This window comes from Astatotilapia calliptera, chromosome 12 (assembly GCF_900246225.1).
Source record: "Astatotilapia calliptera chromosome 12, fAstCal1.2, whole genome shotgun sequence".
Lineage (NCBI taxonomy): Eukaryota > Metazoa > Chordata > Actinopteri > Cichliformes > Cichlidae > Astatotilapia > Astatotilapia calliptera.
The window spans coordinates 18,928,153-18,947,276 of NC_039313.1; the positions used below are offsets into that span (position 1 = coordinate 18,928,153).

Below are 19,124 nucleotides of genomic sequence, written 5' to 3' on the forward strand. Positions count from 1 at the left end.
GTGCCTTGAAAATATGTCGCTGAGATAATCACAAATGTAGCTGAACTAATAAACTACACAAAGGATGCTTCTTCACCCAAGGGCAGGAAGACGCTCCCTTATCTTGGTCTGTACTGGTTTAAACTGATAATCTGCTGTCTCATGAATTTTACCCTCTATATAAACTGTTGTACTTGTAAATAAAGTTGAGTCAATTTGGGAAGACAACCTGAAGCAGTCTCTGTTTTCTTGTTCTCCCAAGCTGCTCCCGAGCTCGTACTAACACGCTGAATGGCATGCTTGAATATTGCTTGAGAATATATTTGACTGTGTTACAGACTAAGGGACATTCTCTGCTGATAGGTGAAGGTACATTCTCTGCTGATAGACGTCCACGCCTCGAAGGAAGTCGATCCACGGATTAGGCCTTGGAAACCGTTTCCTTCAGCAGGAACACCACAGTTGGGCTGCAGTATGCATGACTGCAACTCACAGTACAATGTAAGAAAAAGCAACATACAACATAAAGAAATGGTTTGCAAGCTTCATAACATCAAGAAACACAACGAAGACTTGCAAGTAAGGCTTGATGAAGCTCTGGAAAAAAATAAAGAGATCCTCCAAGAGAGAGAACAGCAGGACATCGAGCCAAGAGACATGCAGTGCAAACTCCAAGGCATGGAAGAAAAATACAGAGCGCTGCATGTAAAGCATAATAAAAAAAAAAAACTGCACAAAAATCAACAGTTGCTCCAAGAGAAGAAGCAACTGGACATAAAACAGAAAGAAATGGACTCCAAGCTTGAAGACATGGAAGAAAAATGCAGAGTGCTGCAAATAAGGCTCGATAAAACACTGCAGATAAGTAAAGCGTTTGTTCAAGAGAAAGAACAGCAGGACATAAAAGAGGAAGAAATGCAATGCAAACTTGAAGACATGGAGGAAAAATACAAAATGCTCCAAATAACTCTGAATGAAACACTGCTCCAAAATCAAGAGTTGCTTCAAGAGAAGGAGCAACAGGACATACAAAAGAAAGAAGAAAAACTTATTCTCCAGAGGAAAAATCAAAAACTCCAAGAATTTTATAATGAAATAAAGTACCAAATAACTGAACTGGAAGCCGAAAAGAAAAAAATGGAAAAACAATGCTCAGTGATGCATAGTAGTATCAATGAAAGGTTTTGCAAAAGCAACAACAACAGAAAACACATGAAGACCTGCAGTGTACACTTCAAGAAAGCCAGCGCCACACCTTTCAGTCACAATTAATTCGTTTTCCAGATGTTAACTTGTCATATTTTAGTAATACTTGAACAGCTGTTATAGTTACATGTTTTCATATCATATATAACATCAGTTTTTTTAATGTGTTTTTGATATGATTATTAGAACACCCAGTTAAATATTGTTTGATTATATACGCAGTAACCATTCCCGACCACAGGGTGGCGTTTATTCACTGATACGGTTACTATCGGCCGAAGAAGAAGAAGCCCCTCCCACTCAAGATGGCGAGCTAGAGGTTCTTGTCCACGCTGTTTTTGTTGACAAGTTATATAAAGCCGTTTTACGCGTTAACAGTGGAATTACACCTTCTGTCGTGATGTCGAGACTCATCGTTAAAAACCTCCCTAATGGGGTAAGTAAACAGCCCGCTCGCATGTGAACACAAAGCGAGAGCAGCCTTTAATTTGAGCCCAGCTAAATTTCACTGTTCTCTGTGCAGATGAAGGAGGACAGATTCAGGTCGATGTTTGCTGCCTTTGGCACTTTGACAGACTGCTCGCTGAAATTTACCAAAGACGGCAAGTTCCGTAAGTTCGGCTTTGTGGGTTTTAAATCCGAGGAGGATGCAAACAAGGCCCTGAAGCATTTCAATAAGAGCTTCGTGGACACATCCAGAGTGACGGTATGGCCTCAGCCGCACACAGTCTGTGCCTCGAGAGGGAACACGCGCATGCTTGATGGTTTACCTGTCCTTTATTCTAGGTGGAGATGTGTAAAGCGTTTGGAGACCCCAGTAAGGCAAGAGCCTGGAGTAAACACACTCAGAGCTCAGGGCAGGGCAAACCCTCTGCTCCGGCCGACACTGATGGCAAAAAGGTAGGAAACACCTGTGGACGGGAAATAACAGTATTTGTAAACTGACACTCTGTAATTACAGAGGTCGTACTTGTATATAAAACTTACCATATATCTTTATAATTCATTCTTCCCTCTGTATATCATAATTTTTTGCTGCCTTACCAGAGAATAATATAAGTATGATTTCATAGAATTTGTGTTTTTAATACAATAGTGTGTGTGTGTGTGTGTGTCTGTCTGTCTGTTTGAATTTTAGAAGAAGAAGCAGAAAAAGGAATCCAGTAGTATTCTGGGAGATGTAAGTAAATTATAAACTTTAAAATTTATCTGCTCTTAAATTGAGATGTTGGTCGGGAGATGGGTGCAAGCTTTGGGAAAAATGCTCAGACCTGCCCATCTGGCACCAACAGCCATGTCATGTTCAAAATCACTTAAATCACCGTTCCTCTTTATTAAGATGCTCAGTCTGACGTTCAGCAGGTTATGGTTAAGATTACCAGTACACTGACCAGTGCCTCACTGATTTGCTGATTAGATATGTGGGTAAATTAGCAGTTGAACAGGTGTACCCAATGAAGTGGCCTGTGAGAGTACAATTTAAAAAAAAATTTTTTTTGCCTAACTCATCAGTTTTTGTATGATGTAACACTTAATATTTGGACATCGGCTCATATCTCATTTCAGCTGGAAGAGGAAGCAGAATTCAAGGAGTTTCTGTCAGTGCATCAGAATCGAAGCCAAGCTCCGACCTGGGCAAACGACACTGCACAGGAAGCACCCGATCCCGACAAGAAGAAGAAGACGACTCAAAGCAAGAAGAAACCTGCTTCAGATGATTACCTCAACTTTGACTCAGACCAGTCAGAAGAAGACAAAGAGGATGAGGAAGAAGAAAATGATGAGAGTGAGGAAGAAGGTTGGTAGTGGTTGTGTTTTAATTTTGGGGTTACATCAACATCAAATACTGAAATTTATATCAGAGAAATATTGTTCTAAAGTACACACAGAAAATCAGATTAAACTATATTAGAAAATATTCATCCAGGTTCAGTGAATTATTGTTAATTGTTTGCTATGCTGTTGATTCCAGATGCCACTAAAGAAGCACTGAAGTCTGGCTTATCAGATATGGACTACCTGCGGTCAAAGGTGGCACAAACAGCAGACACGGAGGAGGAGGAGGAAGAAGAGGATGATGATGGTCCTTTACAGCACACAGACAGTGACTACGAGAGTGGAGACAGGGAAAACATCTCAAAGGTCAAGTCTTCAGTGACCTCTGAGGAAAAGGACCAGAGTAAAGTGAAGAAACCTGCCAAGCAGGAGGTGACTCCTCTATCAGAAGCTGTTTTAAATTTTTACATTCTGTCATTGTTACTAGTTTGTAGTGATTCACACCAACCCCTGTGTATTTACTACAGACGGAGGCAACAACAGAGTTCACAGTGAAGCTGAGAGGAGTCCCGTTCAATGTTAAAGAGGTGAGCGAACAAGAAACTTCTCAGTGTCGGCACTGAAATGTTCACTGTATCACTCTGAATCTGTGACGCTAACATTGTTTCCTGTAACACCACTAGAAACAAATTAGAGAATTTATGACTCCACTGAAGCCTGCAGCAGTCCGGATTGGGAAGAACGAAAGCGGAAATAGAACAGGTGTGATAGTAAAAGTATTTAAAGTTTCTCATTTTGCAGCAGTCACCCACATATGCTGTATTCAGTGGCTTGAGAAAATATAATTGCCCACTTCATGATTTCTTTTTTTTTTTTTTTTTGTATATTTGTCACATTTGCATGTTTCAAATCATCAAATTCATTTTAATATTAGCTAAAGAGAATCCAAATAAATACAAAATGCCGTTTTTAAATAATGATTTAATTTTTTTTAAGGGAAAGAGCCCATACAAACCTTCCTGGTCCTAAGTGAAATTTTTATTCTCCCCTTCTTAAACCATGAATTATTCACCTTTTTTTAAAAAGCTGATAGCAGTCACACACAGACCTGATTACTGAATCTAAAGAAAGAGATTAAAAAACACAGACATCAATCAGTCTGCAAGTTACCAAGCCATTTCTAATACTGTGGGACTCCAGTGAAACCCAGTGAGAGCCATTATCCTCAAATGGAGAAAACATGCAACAGTGAGAAACTTCCTGGGAGTGGCCGGCCTTCCTAAATGACTTCCAAGAGCACATTGATTGGTCATCCAGGAGGTCACAAAAGAGCCTAGAACAACATCTACAGAACTGCAGGCCTGACTTGTCTCAGTTAAGGTCAAAGTTCATGATTCAACACTAAGAAAATGGCATACATAGTAGAGTCCAAGGAGAAAACCACTGCTGACCAAAAAGAACCCAAAGGCTCGTCTGACATCTGCCAAAATATTTCTTGATGATCCCCAAGACCTTTGGGAACATATTCTGTGACAACACAAAAGCTGAACTTTGTGGAAGGTTTGAGTCTCGTTACATCTAACATAAAACTAACACAGCATTCTATAAAGAGAACATCATACCAATGATCAAACACGGTGGTGGTAGTGTGATGGTCTAGAGCGTCTTTGCTGCTTCAGGACAACCTGCTGTAGTTGATAGAGCCATGAATTCTCCACTCTGAAAATCCTAAGGGAGAACTTCTGGCCAACAGTTCATGCCCTGAAGCTCCAGTGGACTTGGGTTATGCAGCAGGACAATGATCCAAAACACACTGGTCTACCTCTAAATGGCTCAAAAAAAAGTGTGACTGAGTTTGAGTGATATGAGAGACTTGTGTCAGATATCACAAATGGCTAATTGCAGTTCTTGCTGCCAATGGTGGCACAAACGGTTATTGGGTTTGGGGGACATTCAGGTAGGTTTGAATAACCTTTTCCCACTTTTGTGTGTTTGCTTGTCTTTCTGCAAAATTTTACATATTTTGATGATCTCGAGTGTGACAAATATGCAAAAACAATAATTCAGGATGAGGGCAATTACTTTTTCACAGCACTACAGGTCTGTATGAACTGTATACAGGCAGATGCATCTTAACAGTGTGCTGTTGTTTTTTAGGTTACGTATACGTGGACTTGCACTCTGAGGAAGAGGTGGAAAAGGCCTTGAAGAAAAACAAGGATTATATAGGTGAAATTATTAGGACTTATTTCTGTTCATAGTATTTGGCTGTGTTACTATGAATGAGATGTTACAGGGTGTAAAAACTCTGCACAAAATATGAGCGAAAACATTTGAAGCCACCAATCAGTTGGGGAAACAAAGACATTTATAGATGTATTTCTCATTCTCTACTAGCTGATGAAGCCTAGACTTTGTCCTTGTGTTTTCAGGAGGGCGTTACATTGAAGTGTTTCGCGTGGATGCTTTAGCGGGAAAGAACATAAGAGATGGAAAAGAGAAAGAAACTGACAGAAACTTTAGCAGGAAGCTCAAGGAGGACGAGGAGGAGGAAGATGTTTCAGAGTCGGGCCGACTCTTCATCAGAAACCTTCCTTACACCTGCACAGAGGAGGACATCAAAGATCTGTTTAGCAAACACGGTGAGTTACATTGATTACACGTCTGTAGAAAGAAATGCGCTCTTGTCCCAAGTGTTTCATGGTTATAAAATCTCTGCAGGTCCTTTATCTGATGTGCTGTTCCCAATTGACACGCTAACCAAGAGACCTAAAGGGTTTGCCTTTGTAACCTACATGATACCAGAGAACGCCGTGACAGCGCTCGCTCAGCTGGACGGACACATTTTTCAGGTGTTTTTGTCAGAACTTCTTCATCACTCTACACCTCATGGCTGGATTCAAAGTGCAGTTCATTAAATTCAGCTGTTTGAAAACTTTCTTACACCTCTAGGGCAGGATGCTTCACCTGCTTCCCTCCACTGTGAAGAAAGAAAAGAGTGACTCTGATGCTGGCGGTCCTGGCTCCTCATCTTACAAACGGCAAAAAGATGCTAAAACTAAAGCTTTAAGTTCCAGGTAATCGGGATCAAAGTGACCGTCTGTTTCTCTGTTTTTCATGCTGATATTTTTTTAAGCTTACACTTGAATTCTCGGTTTCTTTCTAGTTCACACAACTGGAACACCTTGTTTCTGGGTACAAGTGCAGTGGCAGATGCTATTGCTGAAAAATACAACACCACCAAAAGCCAAGTCCTGGACCACGTGAGTGACTTTACATCTAGTTCACCTGCATTTACGCTCCTGTCTGCCTCTTTTCCTCCTCCTTTTTTTTTTTTTTTACTTGAACAATTTATTACAATTTTTAACAAATTATAAAAATATAATACAAGAGAAGAAATAATAATAATACATAAGGGAAAAGGGAGTTCAGCACAACTAATTATTAAATGCCTCTTTCAACCTTATATTACATTAACTTGGTAAAAGTTATTTAAACTGCAGACGGCCACCTAATAAATGGGTCCCATTTAAGAATGTGTTCATGAATTTTTATTAGTCTCACAGGCAGCCAGCTGTGTCATCATTGTTATCCATTCTCTATAAGGAGGTAGCAAGAGTCAGAAAATCCATTTTTCTTTAAAGGAACAGAAGCCAGAGTCTTGAAATTCAGTTGCTGAACCTAAGATAAACAGTTTTACAGAGATTTGAAATATTTTCTCTTAGAGAAAAGGTTAACCTCTTGAATATTATTCCATCAAACTTTGAGTCCTGCAGAAGTTCAATGTACATGGAGAATTAAAGACCCTTGTAACCCCACCCCTGCAGGAAAAGCTAGCTGGCAGTAGATTTCACAGACAAGACACAGACAAGACCACTCGGTTGAGCAAAGGGTCTCACTTTTTTTTAGTAGCTGTTAGATTGAACTACCTGTTGGGTAGGTAAGAGTACATCCAAACCATTTAGACAGACCACTGTTTACCTCCAGAATTGACTGTATGGTTATTTATAAATATCTGTTAATTGACTAAAACTTTGAAAAATGTTTGACTGGATACCAAATACGTGAAAAACAGAAGTAATTCCAGCTCTCTGACATATACCTGGTTAACTGATTTGTTTATGATTAGTTTATTATTCCATAGAGATTTCATAAGGATTTGAAAAAGTCCCAACAACCTGCTCTGTGTAATGTATAGCATACTGACCTAGTGTTGGTGATAATAGGATCTTCTTTTTGATATTATGGATTTGTCCCACACAGTCTATACCGCAGCAATAGCCCACTGCTCAGGTCAGTTTCTCGCTGAAACCAATTTGGTTTATTATGACTGTTATAGTTTGGTAACCACATTTTCAAATGCTTTAGGCTAATGGCACAGTAATAACATCATCTCAATCCAAAAAAAAAATCCTCTTTTTACAGACTTGTGTTTTTCATTTCCTCTTTATTTATTTATTGCATGTATCTATGGTCCTTGCTCTCCCCTGCAGGAGTCAAAGGGAAGTGTTGCAGTGAGGATGGCTTTGGGGGAAACACAAATTGTCCAGGAGACGCGGCAGTTTCTGCTGGATAACAGTGTCAGCCTGGATTCCTTCAGTCAGGTATGCTTGATGTACTTCTCAGTGCTCTTGATCCAAATGCGTGTATGAAAATTTGAATGAAAAGTCCACGGCTTGCGTCCCTTCGTCTACAGGCGGCAGCAGCAAGGAGCAACACAGTGATCCTGGTGAAGAACCTTCCAGCTGGAGTGCAGGCGTCAGAGCTTGAGGAGCTCTTCTCACCTTATGGTTCTTTGGGCCGTGTGCTGCTGCCACCTTCAGGACTCACTGCAATCGTTGAGTTTCTGGAGTCGACTGAAGCGAAACGAGCCTTCACAAGAATGGCTTACAGTAAGGTGTGTGTGCAACCTTTCACCTGCATATAGTATGTTTTGACTGCTGGATACTGAAGACTTCTTATTGGATCAAATTCATTCCTAATCCAGTTCCATCATGTCCCGCTGTATTTGGAGTGGGCGCCTGTCGGGGTGTTTGTAGCCAAACCAGAACCAGGTAAACTCTCTCAAAACACAGCCGGGCAGTCTCTTTAAGAGAGAGCAGTATTTTCCAGACTTGAAGGGTATGATATGTATAATCAGAATCCACCATTGCTCTGTTTAACTAAGTATTAGAGAAGAAGGCAGCCGAGAAAGAGGAGAAGAAGATAGAAAATGAGGAAGAAGATGATGAAGAGGAGGAGGAAGCTCTTCCAGGTTCTACGCTTTTCATTAAGAATCTTAATTTCAACACGACAGAGGAGAAACTATTGGAGGTGGGTACATTAATAAATACTATTATTATTAACTGTTTAATCACTGGCTGATGGTCATGGTTTTTATTTGTTCATTTCAGACATTCTGCAAATGTGGCAAAATCAAATCCTGCACGATATCCAAGAAAAAAGATAAAACAGGTACCGAGAAGGGTTTCAAATATTTCCTTTCAGAACAAGTGCCGGCATGTGCTTATTAACTGATAATACAAATGGAGTGCTCACTATTCAACCACAAATTATGTTTTGGTTAAGAAAAGTATTTTTGTAGACTCAGTGGTAAGTTATGCTGCTGTAAGATTGTTCAGCATAACCACTTTGTTGATGGGTCAGTGATGGTCTGGTGAGGCAGATCCATGGAGGGAGGCACAGATCACTGCCATAGGTAACATTATGAAATGCTTGGACCTGCTGTCAGACCCTACACCGGTGCAGGGGGTCCTGGGTTCCTCCTGGTGCACGATAATGACCAACCTCATGTGGCAATAGTATGCAGGCAGTTCCTAGAGAATGAAGGAATTGATATCATTGATGGCCCCCATGCTTGCCTGAATTAAATCCAATAGAAAACCTCTGGGACACTTTTCAGTCCATCTGAAGATGACAGGTTGCACCTTGGACTTTCCAGGAGCTCAGTGATGCCCTGGTCCAGATCTGGGAGGACGAGACTTCAGAACCATCTGAAGTTTAATCACAGACAAGCACGCTGTTAATATTGTGCTAAACATCTGCTTTTCTCTGCGTAATCACTGTTCTCATGCTTATTGTTCTGTCTTCTAGGCAAACTGTTGTCAATGGGTTACGGTTTTGTCCAGTATCAGACGGCAGAAGCAGCTCAGAAGGCCCTGAGGCAGCTACAGGTACCATCCACACCTCCTCAGCAACACTCTCGCAGCTTTTCTCCACAAGCAGGTTTTTGGCTAATGTCTTCTCTCTCCTTAAACCCTCCTTCAGCACTGTAAGGTGGATGATCACCAGTTAGAGCTGAAGGTTTCAGAGAGAGCCACAAGGTCAGATGTGAATCAGAAAGGTTTTCTTTTTCCCCACTTATGTCTATTTACTTACAAGAATATGCTCCTAAACATTTCAGCTGACATGTTTATGGTTAGAATTTGTGGTAGCATGAAGACATCGCTCGTCTTGTCACCACTCATTCATTTTTTTCCCATGTGCAGGACAGCTGTGGTGACACGGAAGAAGAAACAAGCTGACAAGAAGCAGACGGGATCCAAGATCCTTGTGCGCAATGTTCCTTTCCAAGCATCTGTCAGGGAAATCAGGGAGCTTTTCTGGTAACACGTACACAGCTATCGTTTTTTATTATTATTTACGCTGTTGGAAGAGCTAAATTAATACTCACATTTCCTCCTTGTATTTCATCTTCTCAGTACATTTGGGGAGCTAAAGACTGTCCGTCTTCCAAAGAAAGCGGCTGGTTCAGGAAGTCATCGAGGTTTTGGCTTTGTTGATTTCCTCACCAAACAAGATGCTAAGGTTTGTGAGTGATTCATGAAACGAAGAAAATATACATTTCATCAGCTACTCAGAATATTATAGCATGTAGATTTGTAGGCCTCATCATTTGGCTACATGTCGGTCTGTGGGTGTCTCCATCGCCAAATGTATTTTATTATTTAACATTGAAGGGCAACAATAGAGGAAATGATCCAAGGTCTGTGACATACAGTACTTTCAACAGCATATAAAGAACTTTTTTTTAAAATACTCAAGGTGGGATATTTTAATGTGCTTTAAAAATATTAAAATAGATTTTTGTGTTACAGATTTTCTGCTAATAGGAAGTTTAGAAACAATTTCAAGCCGGAAGCTGACATATCCAAGAGAGATAATATAATTTCAATTTCAAAAATCTAATTTGATGATCACAGTTTGAACAAATTTAATCAAAAGAAGTAATCGAACGAGTGTTTTGAGAAGAGCAGCCATCTGAATATTAGCACATACCGTGCTTTCAACCATTTTCACCAACATTCAGGGATAAGCATGTATTTAACTAATTTCTGGTTTTCATTACCAATTATTGGCCTTAAAACTGATCTTGTAGCATATTGTTAAAAAGGAGATCCAGCCAACATTTTTAAGCATCAGTCTTAGCTCAAGTGACTCAAATTAGTAAAGTGTGGCAATATTTATTTTAGAGGGATTTTGGCTGTCACACTGATTAGCAGTTGTGTTCCTCTCTTTCTATGTAGAAAGCGTTTGCGGCGCTATGCCACAGCACCCATCTGTACGGGAGACGTCTTGTGCTGGAGTGGGCTGACGCAGAGGAAACTGTGGAGGCATTGAGGCGAAAAACAGCTGAACATTTTCATGGTAAATCCACCAAATCCTTGTTAACAGGACACAATTAAATAAAAAGTAGGTTTGCCATTTATTCATTTTTTTTTTTGTTTTGTTTTATTCCTCCTCAGTCACTGCCAAAAAGCAGCGAAAAGCGGAAGTTATGGAAGGAATTTTGGAGACAATGGAAACTGAAGGTGGTGTGGAAGACTGACATCTGCAGCCTCCACACAAATCCTGACCCCAACGCTCTGTGTAAAATGGACTGAATAAAACATGGACCTGAATATCTGCAGAAGTTTATAATGAATTTAAAAGCAGGTCCAGTTTTCTATGGATTAACTAGTATTTTGTACAGAATGAAATGTCCAAGAGATCTGATGTACCTGACGACTGGTTTTTATATATGTATAAAAGCTGCGTACATGTTACTTTTTGTCTCATGTCTCGTTTGTGACAGTGACTGAACTACTGATGAACTTATGATGCGGGATGTCGGGCGGCGTCTTTTATTTTGAAAGTCCCGGCGGTAGTCAGGTGACTTGGCCCATCGAAGTCACATGATTTGTTCATGTAAACATGGCGTGCAGGCGGAACGGAGCTGACCGTGTTAGAAGTTTTACAGAGGTTTTAGATCTTTTAAAGATGTTTTTGCTTTTGTTTTGTATGTTTACGGCCGTTCGAGCAGAAATACGAACGGCTGTGATCGACAAGCAAACCGGACAGCTGTCTGTCATAGAGGGATATCAGGAGGATTTTGTGGCTTGGGCGAATTTCACTGATGATATTGAAACGTCAGGGTGAGTGTTTAGAGGCTGTTCTTGGTCTAAAATGTAAACTATTTGCCTCTAAAGGCTCGGTTTGTCTGTGCGGTTTGTGCTTGAAATAGGTCGTTGGTGAATGGTCAAGCTGGGTCAGTGCTGCAGTTTCTTACAGAAAGTAAGAAAAGCGTGTTGCAGCGTTGACTCCTGATATTGTTTCAATTATTCGGTTAATCGTTTAATGCAAGGGTGAAGAGCTCAAGGTCCGGTGTCCTGCATGTTTTAGATATCACCTTGGGTCAGCACGCCTGAAGCAAATGATTAGTGCATTACCAGGCCTCTGGAGAACCTCAAGACATGTTGAGTAGGTCATTTAGCCATTTAAATCATCGGTGTTGGCTAAAGGACACGTCTAAAACCTGCAGGACACTGCCCTTGAGGCCTGGAGTTCCCCACCACTTGTTTAGTGTATAATTTGCAGTTCCACACACAGTGTTTTACTAGTTTTACAGCCAAACCGATCCAGATTCTCTCAGACTAGTTCAAGAATTTAAGAAAAAATGAGAAATTATACATATTAAAATATTTGAGTTCATAAAGAACGTAAACAATCATCCCCTATGAAGCTGTAACAGAATGGTGTTCGGCAGTGTCAATGGTCTAAATTGTTTTCCTTGTTTTTTCGTAAATGTTGACTTGTTGAGCAACATTTAATCCTTGTGGTTTTGTTTTGAGGAACCCAAATTAGCAGAAGTGGCACACATGACACACTGATAAATCTTCTGGAGGTCTTTAAAAGTTTTTCTTTGGACATTGGCTGGGTTTTTGTTTGTTCTGTTTGGGAGGGGAGATAATATTTTGTATCTTTAGGCACTTTGTTACTAGCAGCCTGTTACAAGAACACATCCTTTGCACCCATTTCTTTAGTTGCAAAAACAAAAAAAATAGAAAAGATAATACAGCATCCATAGTGTGTGGCCTGTGGAAACTATGAAAAGTGAGGAAACTGGCAGGTCATAAAGAAATCTGTCTTCTCTGTAAAGAAAAGGGTGAGCCACTGAGGTCCCCAGATTACACAAGAAGTGGACTGAAGATCAGTGACAACAGGTCTGATGGAGTGATAAATTTAATTTTGAAACTTCTGGTTCAAATAGCACCATGTATGGAGGAGGTCAGGCAAGAGGTAGAACCAGTATCTACAGCCTTCTGTAAAACATGGTGGACGCCCTGTCGTTTTTTTTTTTTTTTTTGGAGCTGCGTTTTAGCCAGTGGTGCTGGAGATCTTGTTAAAATTGATCGATCGGAATCAGAATATTTTATTAATCCCAGAGTGGTCACAGTTGCTCCAAGACAGTAAGAACAGTAATCAACTAAATGAAATAATATAATAGATTAAATAACAATAACATGAATAATAATGATAATAGTAATAATACATATAAATGCAATCTCTTACAAAGTTGCAAAATATAACAAAATAGCTCTGTATGTAGAACAGTGCATTCACATTTTAATCCACCGTATAATAGTATCTGAAAAGCATGTGATTGACAGCTGCTTCATTTTTCAGCTTGACAATGATCCCAAACACACTGCCAATGCCATAAAGTCATACCTGGATAGAAAAACACTCAGTATTGAAGTATTAATAGTATTAAGCCTGGAGAACTATTCCTGAACCTACTTAAAGAAATTACACGAAAGTTAGTTTAAGAAAGTTCAGACTGTGCTGGCAAATTAAGATGGTCATACCAAAACTTGACTTTCAGTCTGATTAGATTTACACAGACTTTGCTTTTGACTTGTATTCATAACCTTGCTTGCACATAATTCAGTAGAGCACTGCACCACCTATTTTCCTAGCAAAATGTAAACAAATGGGGGGTGGCTCAAGGTTTTTGCACAGTGCTGTAAACTTCATAAATCTATTTTTTTTTTCTTCTGGAGATCGTTTTACATTTTTATGCTCCCTCTTTCAGCTGGTCTTTCTTGGAGGTGACTAGCAGCAGTCGGTACAACGACAGCATCCAGGCTTACGCTGCAGGTGCAGTTGAGGCTGCAGCAACGTCTCCGGTCAGTCTAACCCTCATTTGGTCAGACGTTAAAATATTTTTGGTTTAATTATTCTAATGACTAGGTATGCTGGTGTTTTTTAGCTGATCTATAAACACTGGATGAACACTCTAATGGGTTACTGCGAACCCTTGATGTATGAATCTGCCTACTGCGAGCGCCTTAAGGCTTTCATCATAACCAACATGCAGTGGATTCAGGACCAAATAGAGAATAATCCAAACTCACCCTACTGGTACCAGGTACAATGAGCAGGACTGAAAAAAATCCCTTACATGACAAGCTTTTTTAAAGGCCAGAAATCAGACTTTGTGCTATCTGTTTCTTCATCAGGTGCGTCTGACATTGCTGCAGCTCAAAGGTTTGGAGGACAGCTACAATGATCAGCTGTCTTTGCCAATAGGGTCATTCTCTCTCAACCCATTTGGCTTCCTGTAAGTAGTTATCTCCTTTTCTGAATCATTCAAACATGTTTTACCCTCTTTTGCTGAGATTTTAAACTTTCACTTGCTGTTGCCCAAACAGACTTTTCCAAATGGGCGGAGACCTTGAGGACCTGGAATCGGCTCTGAATAAATCCAGTCAAACCCGACCCATTGGCTCTGGCTCCTGCTCTGCACTGATTAAGCTTCTGCCTAACAATAAGGAACTGCTGGTGTCACATGACACCTGGAACACCTACCAGGCCATGCTGCGCATAATGAAGAAATACATTTTTGCCTTTAAAGTTTCTCCTCTAGGTAATTAATTGACGCAAGTGTGCCTCCTGATTGGTGATGAGATTCATTGGGATTGATCAGGAGAGACGAGATTAGAAATGAGCACATCAGAGGGACAGATCAGGTTGAGTGACAACAAAGTTAGAGAGGCAAAGGTTAGATGATTTGGACATAGATTTTTCCAGTTTAGCTGTTGCTGTTTCTAGATACCTGCTCACTCTACTTTTCAGATTTACAATACAAAAACAATGGTCCCAATTTTTTTATATAATGGCAAAACAATTAGATATGTCCTTAAATGCTTGACTTTTGAATTCTTTAATGCACGTTTAAAACCCCAAAAGTACCCTAGCACCATTTTTGATGTAATTATTTTAGGGACTAGTTGATAGTGTGACTTCAGCACGTGCTCTCATGTTTTTCAGACAACTATGTTCTTCCTGGAAGAACTCAGGCATTCTCATCCTACCCTGGATCCATCTTCTCTGGGGATGACTTTTACATCCTAAGCAGCGGCTTGGTAAGATCTCTTTATACTTGACATTATATAACAGAATATGATTTTTTTTTTTTTTTTTTAAAAAGGGAAAGCTGAGATTATCTTACTGCTTTTATTTTTTTTCTTTCTTTTTCTGTCTGTAGGTTACTTTGGAAACCACCATTGGCAACAGCAACCCTGCTCTCTGGAAATATGTTCAGCCCACTGGAACAGTCATGGAGTGGCTGAGAAACATTGTTGCAAATCGGCTCGCTGCTACTGGCAAGGACTGGGCAGAAATCTTCACGAAGTACAACAGTGGAACGTGAGTTAGTTTTAATCATCAAATAGAAACTGTTTGATCTGCTGACAAGGCTCCAGACTGTTCTGCTTTTTAGCTTGTGTTGATAATCCTCACTGAAGACCAGATTATGTAACATTTTGTTTTGTCCGTGTTGTGCGTATTAGTGAAAAGAAGGCCACTTTTAACTTTGCTTTGCAGTTACAACAACCAGTGGATGATTGTCAACTACAACCTCTTCACTCCAGGGAAGACTGACATCACAGAAGGGCTCTTTGTCGTGCTGGAGCAGATTCCGTAAGTCACAGCACCCGAACTTGGATCAAAATAGATCATTTATTCAGTGTTTCTATTGACAATATATAACCCTATCAGATCTGACCTTAAAACAAGCATTTTATTTTTTCCAATGCTGCAGAGGACTCGCCATTTACGCTGATAAAACTCAGGAACTGCTGAAGAAAGGATACTGGGCTAGTTACAACATACCGTAAGTATTTGGTGTGCAAACATTAAGGTAAATGTTAATCTGTACTTTAGATTATGCATGTGTCTTTTCTTTTGTCCATACTTCCAAATTCTTTCTGAAGGTACTATGTGGAAATATTTAATAAGAGTGGCTGCAATGAGTTGGTTGAGAAGTTTGGCCCGTGGTTCTCTCTGGACCAGAATCCTCGGGCTCAGATTTTCCAGAGAAACCAGACAGATGTTACAGATGTGGACTCGATGGTCCGCCTGATGAGGTACGGTCTGTGTGTAGCAGATTTGTATTCCCAAAACAAACAATCTCTGATAGATGTTGTAGTTAGGGAGAAAAAGGTCTCTTAATTCATGAGATACACTGTTCCTCCTCAGGTATAATAACTTTAAGGAAGATCCACTCTCAAAGTGTGACGGCTGTGATCCACCTGAGAACGGAGAGAATGCGATCTCAGCGCGGTCAGACCTGAACCCAGCTAATGGAACATATCCATTTGGCGCCTTAAAGCAGAGACCACACGGAGGAACAGACATGAAGGTTTTCATTTTCACATCTCCCTTTGCCCTAACCCTTTTACCCATCATGCACCCTGAAGATTTTTTTTTTTGGTTTGCCGTAAGTAAAAATGAGTTTAAAAGAGATGTCCACTGAGTTTGAGCCATTGTGTGTGATTCTTTGCAGCTGACCTCCTACGAGATGTTTCGAGAGTACGGCATGGTGGCAGTGAGTGGTCCAACCTGGGACCAAGTGCCACCCTTCCAGTGGAGCGCTTCCCCCTACAAAGACCTGCTACACATGGGTCAGCCTGATGTATGGCGTTTCAAGCCTATAAAAGTCACCTGGACTCCTTAACTGGCATCAGTAGTTCCAGCTCTATGATGTTTGACAAAGGGAAATGGCATCACTGCTTCTCACAAAAATCTTTAAGTGGTACAGAGATTAATAATGTACCTCTATTTGAATAAGAAGACAGAAAATTAGGTTTATTTTTTTTTTGCATTTCTCTTTCTCATGCAAAATATGTGAAAATCATTATAATAAACCCAATAAATATGCACCTTTCTGTGGAGAAATCACCAAGTATTATTACTTACTTTTATGCTGATGAACATTTTCTGTAACACTTGTTGCAAATGTTTTAATCCTGGGATAAATCATTTTTGAGTTATTCAGTATTTTCTGAATTTTAGATTTTTTTGTAAATAACTTTTTAAATAAACAACAGAGCGATCACTTCTTTTTAAAAGGCGTGTGTGTGCACGTGTGCGTGCGTGCGTGTGCGTGCGTGTGTGATAAAACAGGAAAAAATGGTCAAAGTGAATCAGGAGCTCAAAGTAAAGCTTGATGAAGCTCTGGAAAAAATAGACCCTTCAAGAGAAAGAACAGCAGGACACAGACCTGAGAGACATGCAGTGCAAACTCCAAGGCATGGAGGAAAAATACAGAGCGCTGCATGTAAAGCATAATAAAACACTGCACAAAAATCAACAGTTTCTTCAAGAGAACAAGCAGCATGACACAAAACGGAAAGAAATGGACTCCAAGCTTAAAGACATGGAGGGAAAAGGCAGTGTGCTGCAAATAAGGCTCGATAAAACACTGCAGAGAAATAAAGAGTTTGTTCATGAGAAAGAACAGCAGGACATAAGAGGAAGAAATGGTATGCAAGCTTGAAGACATGGAGGAAAAATACAAAATGCTCCAAATAACTCTTAATGAAACACTGCTCCAAAATCAGCAGTTGCTTCAAGAGAAGGAGCAACAGGACATACAACAGTTCACCCAATGCTTTTACTCACTGTATCCGCAAAGTGGCTGGTTATGAATACTCAATAACACTTCAATGAGTTACCACTATGTCAGTAGCTGGTTCTCTGACCCAGCACTTCGAGTTTATTCCTCTATTTCTTTTCTTAGGTATATTGAAGGTATGTTAAGTTCTTGTTGTGGCTGTTATTAGTTTGGATCTGAGTTTCCTTGTATATTGTTATTCATTGTTTATGGTTAAGTCCATCTAGTTATATTCTTTTGATTATTTAGATTCCTTTGTGTCATCACCTCTGTTAAGTCTCCCTTGTTGGTTAGTGTGTCTAATCTGTCTTGTTTCATGTCTGTGTGGTTCATGTTGTCAAGTTGTGTCATGTCTGCGTCCTGTCATGTTTCCTGTTTATTTTGAAAGTCTTGTTTCCATATTCTATGTGCTTAGTTTAGACTTCCCTGTGGCATCAATATGTTCATCTAGTTGGCTGTTTCCTCACATGTTTTTACTTCCCTGATCACCTCCTGTGTGATCCACTAATACTAATCAATTTCATGTAAGACAGAGTATCATTATAGTAGTGTTTAAAATTAGGCTTTTGGCTAATGTATTTGCATTTGTGGAAATAAAATTTAGCTACGGTAACTAACAAGTTTATTATAAAGTATACATCTTTTTTGCCGTCAAAAGAAACAAAATACAACATTTTCCAATTTCAGAGTAAAGTCCTTGTAGAGCTGTCCAGTAATGAATTTACTGAAGTCTTTCCAAGACGTTCTAGCATGTGAACAGATCCAGAAGAGGTGCTGCACAGTCTCAGGTTGACTTCCACAAAATCCACAGTTCAGATTTATGTCCCTTTTGAACTTTGTCATATAATGATTAGCAGGATAATATTTATGAAGTATTTTGAATGAAACTTCTTTTACTTTATTGGGTACAAGATGCTTATTAGGAATTGTCCATACTCTTTTCCAAGTAATGTCACTGACAAAGGACTTCCAATAAGAAATCACGTATGGAACAAACAGAGATTCTCTCTGGAACAAAGCACAAAGATTCTTATTACCTTTACTATGGTTTGTAGACAGACTCTTCCTATGTGTGAATCCACAGGATTGGGGAGAGAAACAGGTGATATACAAGGTTGAATTTCTTTAAATAGCATTATAATACCCATAGGTATCAAATCAAACAATATGGCATATTAGTCCAATACGTATGGGGTGTAAAGTTGTGTTCATATATAAGAGACCATGCAAATAGAACTCCAAATTCACACTTCACACAGTCTGCTCCCACAGACCATGACACAATACAACTCCAGCAGAATGAATTTGATTCAACATTTGGCTGAAGCTGCCTCAGACTTTCTGCTGAAACAAATTTGGTATTGCTACCACTGAATATTCTGGATATATTATCATCAGCCCATTATCATCAATGGAGCTCCAGTGGAGAGGGTGCAGTCCTTCAAGTATCTTGGTGTTCACATCTCCTCAGACCTGACATGGGCTGCCCACATTCAGGCCCAGACCAAAAAGGCTAGGCAGCGCCTGTATCACCTACGACAACTGAGGAAGTTCAGGGTCTCTCCAAAGATCCTCAGGATTTTCTATACAGGCGCTGTGGAGAGCATCCTCACACAGAACATGACATCGTGGTTTGGGAACAGCTGTGTGAAGGACCAAAAAGCTCTCCAGAGAGTGATCCGTACAGCAGAACGCTGCTGCAGGATTGCTCTCCCCCCGCTTCAGGACACCTACACCAGGAGATGCCGGACTAGAGCAGCGCAGATACTGAAGGACCCGTCCCATCCTGGCAACAAACTGTTCCAACTTCTACAATCTGGTAGAAGGTTCCGCATCTTCCGAGCAAGGACAGAGAGACTCAAGAGGAGCTTCTATCCCCAAGCCATCCGTGTCCTAAACACACACACCCGCCCGCTCACATCATCTCACATCATCTCACATCATC

The 19,124-nt window shown here is 40.1% G+C and overlaps 2 protein-coding genes across 2 annotated transcripts; both read left to right on the top strand.

The window, feature by feature from the left end:
- Window positions 1–330: 330 nt before the first annotated feature.
- On the top strand, window positions 331–11,006 carry rbm19 (RNA binding motif protein 19). The gene is made up of 24 exons (XM_026187410.1): window positions 331–1,621; window positions 1,709–1,891; window positions 1,972–2,085; window positions 2,324–2,365; window positions 2,752–2,983; window positions 3,158–3,393; window positions 3,489–3,548; window positions 3,645–3,723; window positions 5,119–5,190; window positions 5,394–5,603; window positions 5,683–5,813; window positions 5,914–6,038; window positions 6,128–6,224; window positions 7,455–7,565; window positions 7,658–7,858; window positions 7,949–8,015; window positions 8,129–8,274; window positions 8,355–8,415; window positions 9,055–9,134; window positions 9,229–9,284; window positions 9,450–9,566; window positions 9,663–9,768; window positions 10,488–10,608; window positions 10,707–11,006. Exons 1-24 carry the CDS (start codon window positions 1,586–1,588, stop codon window positions 10,787–10,789), a joined length of 2,766 nt encoding a protein of 921 aa, XP_026043195.1. The 5' UTR covers window positions 331–1,585; the 3' UTR covers window positions 10,790–11,006.
- Window positions 11,007–11,103: 97 nt separating this feature from the next.
- On the top strand, window positions 11,104–16,464 carry plbd2 (phospholipase B domain containing 2). The gene is made up of 12 exons (XM_026187411.1): window positions 11,104–11,375; window positions 13,316–13,409; window positions 13,493–13,651; window positions 13,743–13,843; window positions 13,935–14,149; window positions 14,554–14,648; window positions 14,771–14,931; window positions 15,109–15,204; window positions 15,326–15,397; window positions 15,498–15,650; window positions 15,763–15,925; window positions 16,070–16,464. The coding sequence occupies exons 1-12, from the start codon at window positions 11,155–11,157 to the stop codon at window positions 16,238–16,240; spliced, it is 1,701 nt and encodes a 566-aa protein (XP_026043196.1). The 5' UTR covers window positions 11,104–11,154; the 3' UTR covers window positions 16,241–16,464.
- Window positions 16,465–19,124: the final 2,660 nt, after the last annotated feature.

What these genes read in the sequence shown, in the direction of transcription:
- rbm19 (XM_026187410.1), top strand. Translation starts at nt 1,586, where the DNA reads ATGTCGAGACTCATCGTTAAAAACCTCCCTAATGGG. An exon ending in AAAGCCAAGTCCTGGACCAC is followed by an intron (nt 6,225 to 7,454) that starts GTGAGTGACTTT and finishes TCTCCCCTGCAG; the next exon opens with GAGTCAAAGGGAAGTGTTGC. An exon ending in CAAGAATGGCTTACAGTAAG is followed by an intron (nt 7,859 to 7,948) that starts GTGTGTGTGCAA and finishes TTCCTAATCCAG; the next exon opens with TTCCATCATGTCCCGCTGTA.
- plbd2 (XM_026187411.1), top strand. Translation starts at nt 11,155, where the DNA reads ATGGCGTGCAGGCGGAACGGAGCTGACCGTGTTAGAAGTTTTACAGAG. An exon ending in ACATCCTAAGCAGCGGCTTG is followed by an intron (nt 14,649 to 14,770) that starts GTAAGATCTCTT and finishes TTCTGTCTGTAG; the next exon opens with GTTACTTTGGAAACCACCAT. An exon ending in ACGAAGTACAACAGTGGAAC is followed by an intron (nt 14,932 to 15,108) that starts GTGAGTTAGTTT and finishes TTTGCTTTGCAG; the next exon opens with TTACAACAACCAGTGGATGA.